Below are 3,835 nucleotides of genomic sequence, written 5' to 3' on the forward strand. Positions count from 1 at the left end.
CTGACCACCCAGCAAGCCATCCTTAGCCTCCCCCACCTGAACTGACCACCCAGCAAGCCATCCTTAGGGCCCCCCCCACCTGAACTGACCACCCAGGTCTTGAAGTGGCAGCTGTTCACATCCTCTTCCCAGCCTGCTTCCATCCCCATCAAAGGTGCGCATTATGGTTTGAATGTAAATGTGCCAGCAGCAGGCTTGTGTGTTTGAACATTCGACCTCCCGCTGCTGACACTGATGCTATTTTGGGAGGTTATGGAACCTTTAGGGGGTGGGGCCTCACCGAAAAATGGAGGGCTGTAGGGTTCTGGAAACTTCTGTTTCCAGACCTCTCTGCGTCCTGATCCACTAGGATTTAACAGGCCATCCCATAAGCTCCTAGGAGTACAAACCCAACATCCCAGCCACTGTGCCCGTCTTCACCAGGAAGGGCTGTACCCCTTTGAAACATGACCCAAACAAACCCTTCCTCTCATAAGTTATTTCTGTTAGGCATTCTGTTGGAGCAACAAGAAAAGAAACTAATACAATGTCTTTATATAACTGGCCTGGCAGAAATGAAGATATTCTAATGAGACACCGTGCATCTCAATCTATCAGACTATTTAAACAATGGATCCCAAAGAATGGGAATTTCTCCAGGAGTCTTCTGCTCAGAGAAGGAAAAGGTACCGCCATCAGGGGAACTTGTTTCCCTGAGAGAGGTTTCACACTGTTCTAACCACTTGTCAAACCACCTTTGAGGATGAGACTGAATCCCAGATAATGATAGCTCCGAGATAGGTGGGACCCCACCTTGACCGGTACTGCTCAGACAGATATATGTGAAATATGTGCATATCCTCGCTCTCTATTTTGACTTTAACATTGCTGAAAATGACTTGGAGAGTCTCTGGATCCCTTTGTCCTTCTTCCCAATGTGGTCGTGTTGAATAAATCTTTTTTTCTGCTTTCCACTGTTAATTTGGTTCCTCTAATTAGCTTATGAAGGGTTGTGGGTGGCCAAACGTAGCTTGCAGCACAGTATGTGACCCCCAAATTTCATAACATTTCCTCATGGAGAAGGAGAAACTTCAATTGTTCAAATATTGCTAGGGAAAGCTATGTATCAGATCAAACCTGTCCCACAGGCTTCTCTTGAAGTTCTTTCCGACCCAGCCTGACTGATGGCTTCATTCCTGAGCACAAGGAGCCATGCCTGACTGTGGGTAACTCCTGCCAAAAGCTTTCTTCTACCTTTGGGGCCATGGAGAAGAGGAATAGGTTAGGTGGGGGGTGTTGGGTACCTTGCCTAGTGAAGACAGTGAAGGATGTGGTGGCTCAACTCCCACTCTGCATCTGTCTCTAGACTTGCACACCTTCAAATAAGATGGACAGGACCAGGGGAAAGAAACTCCAACATGGGAGGATGATACTGGAGAAGGTCCTGCCCCTTCAGTAAAGGTTTCACCTCAGCCAGAAGAAATCATGGGCTGACGAGCAGCTGAAGATATGAATAAGGACCTCAAATGATCAAGGTGCTCAATGGCTGTGGTTCAAAATGAAGAAGTCATATTGACTTGGTCATTCTACTTGCATCATGATGGCTCAGGAAACATTGGTGCTGATTCACCCACCAGCAGGATGCTTTCTTGAATAGCTGGAGCCTCCATGGAGAATCTTAGAAGTATGATGTTCAAGATTACAAGATTAAATCAGAAAAGCAAAATGCATGGAGCACCCAGTCAACAAGGGGAACAAAATGTACCTCTCATGTCTGTTCCCACTACCAAAGGCATGTTTTCTGTTTTGTTTTGAAGAAGAAAGAAACATGTAAGCACAAAAAGAAAGCCATAGATGAGAAAGGTCAACAGATACATGAGAAGTACCAAGTAGATAGGTCCTAAAACGGACTCAGCTGAGAAGAAAGCTGAAAGAATCTGATCTGCAGGGCCTGGAGTGATAGACTCAAAACCCAGAAAGGCCCAGCAACCTTAGAATGCCACGGTGGAGACTCAGGAGAGAACACGAAGGGAAACTGAGGGTCTTAGGTGAGTCTACCTCATGCCTGTGATCCACTTGGCATCCCATCCTGGGAGAGGAGCTCACGATCTGGATACGAGTCACAGCCGGGCACAATGAAGAGCCAGGGGACCTTACAGTGAACCTTCAAGGCCTTGCTGTACTTCTGACTTGGAGAACATCTGCATGTCAACAGGGAACAGAAGAGCCTACACCATTGTTGCATTTCAGAACGCTGAGCCAATAGGAAGACCTTCAACAGGGGAGGAAAGGAAGAGTGATACACAGTAGGTCTGGAATCAGAACAGCTTTGGGCTTGCGTAAGAAAACATAATCCTTTCAAAATTCTTAGGAAAGACATTTCCAACCTAGAACAAACTTCCTAACTAGTCTATCAATCATGAATGTAAGTGGCTAACAATATTTTTACATACAATTGAATAAAGGGTATACATAGATCTGAGACAGCTTTTTGAGGATTTGCTTAGCTAAAATTTGTAACTAAACTAAAAAACCCAGGATTCATAGAAGAAAGGATCCTACCAAATGGATGCAAAAGTTAGTTACAAGGATGGTAATGAGGAAAAGCTCAAGCAGGACAACAGAAACAGGCCTGGAGAACAATCAGCTCTTTACAACACCATAGAAAGTTTGGTGGATGAACTAATGACAGACATACTGCACTGTCTGTATGAAAAATGAAAAAGAAAACAAGGCCATGGTTAACTCTTGGAAAAACAAAAGGCTTGCAAGAAAGAGAATGCAATCGCATTGCACAAGGGAAAGCCAGCTGTGAGCAATGCTTGAATAATAAATAAAATATAACAGTAATACGGTAAATACAGAATATCGATTTGGACAAATTGTTTTAAATTGGAAAGTTGGGAAAGGAGGCGTATATACAGAAATAAATCCTCCTCTTAATAGGGGCATGTTGCAAGATAATGTCTATAATGCAACAGCACTGACAAGTTGGTAGCATTAGCACAGTACTTAGAAGTGTTATATAAATATTAAGAAAAAAAAACCAAGAGAAACAATAAGCTGTTTGTAAAATGCCTCTGGAGAACAGAGTGGATAAGTGTGGGGTGCAGGATGTAAGTCATCCTGACTGTAGGCTTTAGAGCGCTTATGTTTTTAGCCTCTTGCAGTGTATTGCATTGGAAAACTAGACTGAGAGCTGGAAGATGCTCCTGGTTTCTGAAGTAAAGATGGTTACACACACCGATGCACAAGCACAATGCCTGGAAAGTACAGCACATGCAGCAAACAGACCAGCTCCTCAGGGGCGACCAGGTCTCAGACATGTCCATGTTAGGGGTGCATCCTGGGTCAAGGAAGAAAACCGCTTAGACCTTGATTCATGGTGTGGGCTCTGGAAGTACCTAGCTCACAATGTCTAGGGAAGACAGGGCCTTCGTGAGCTGCTAATGTCAAACTGGACCAGACCAAGGCCCGGTCACTTTTGAACAGTTTTTCTTAAGGGGCCTCAGTAATAGCCCAGTTAAATGGTAGTGGTCCACTAAAAACCATTAGGAAATCCATGGCAGGGGATATGGAGAAGGCAGTGAGTCTGTGTAAGGTTTCACACCTTCTTTTCCACATGAATAAGTACATAGAGGCCAGGTCACCAGGTCCTCATATACTGTGACTGGAGCCTGGGTCAGCCTGGTGCAGGCTGAGCCCTTTGGAGGAATGCATGATACTCTGGAATCTCTGGGTTAAGGATGTGTCTGTCGACATGTTGTTCCCAGACTCTGCTCAGGTCTGTCCTCCCTCCCTCCCTTCCTTCCCTCCCTCCCTCCCTCCCTCCCTTCCTTTCCTTCCTCCCTCCCTC

General features: G+C 45.2%; 1 protein-coding gene across 3 annotated transcripts in view; it reads left to right on the forward strand.

Annotated features, from left to right (window-relative positions):
* Cib4 (calcium and integrin binding family member 4) overlaps positions 1 to 3,835 on the forward strand; it is a 62,901-nt gene that overhangs the window by 2,369 nt on the left and 56,697 nt on the right. For 2 of the 3 annotated variants that reach the window (XM_031357155.1, XM_031357153.1), the window contains exon 3: positions 553 to 665. The exons of the other annotated variant lie outside the window; for it this stretch is intronic. In XM_031357155.1, the coding sequence (XP_031213015.1) occupies positions 610 to 665 (56 nt within the window). In that variant the 5' untranslated portion in view covers positions 553 to 609. The remainder of the gene's footprint in view (positions 1 to 552; positions 666 to 3,835) is intronic. 3 annotated transcript variants of the gene reach the window in all.

Source organism: Mastomys coucha, unplaced genomic scaffold (genome assembly GCF_008632895.1).
Source record: "Mastomys coucha isolate ucsf_1 unplaced genomic scaffold, UCSF_Mcou_1 pScaffold6, whole genome shotgun sequence".
NCBI lineage: Eukaryota > Metazoa > Chordata > Mammalia > Rodentia > Muridae > Mastomys > Mastomys coucha.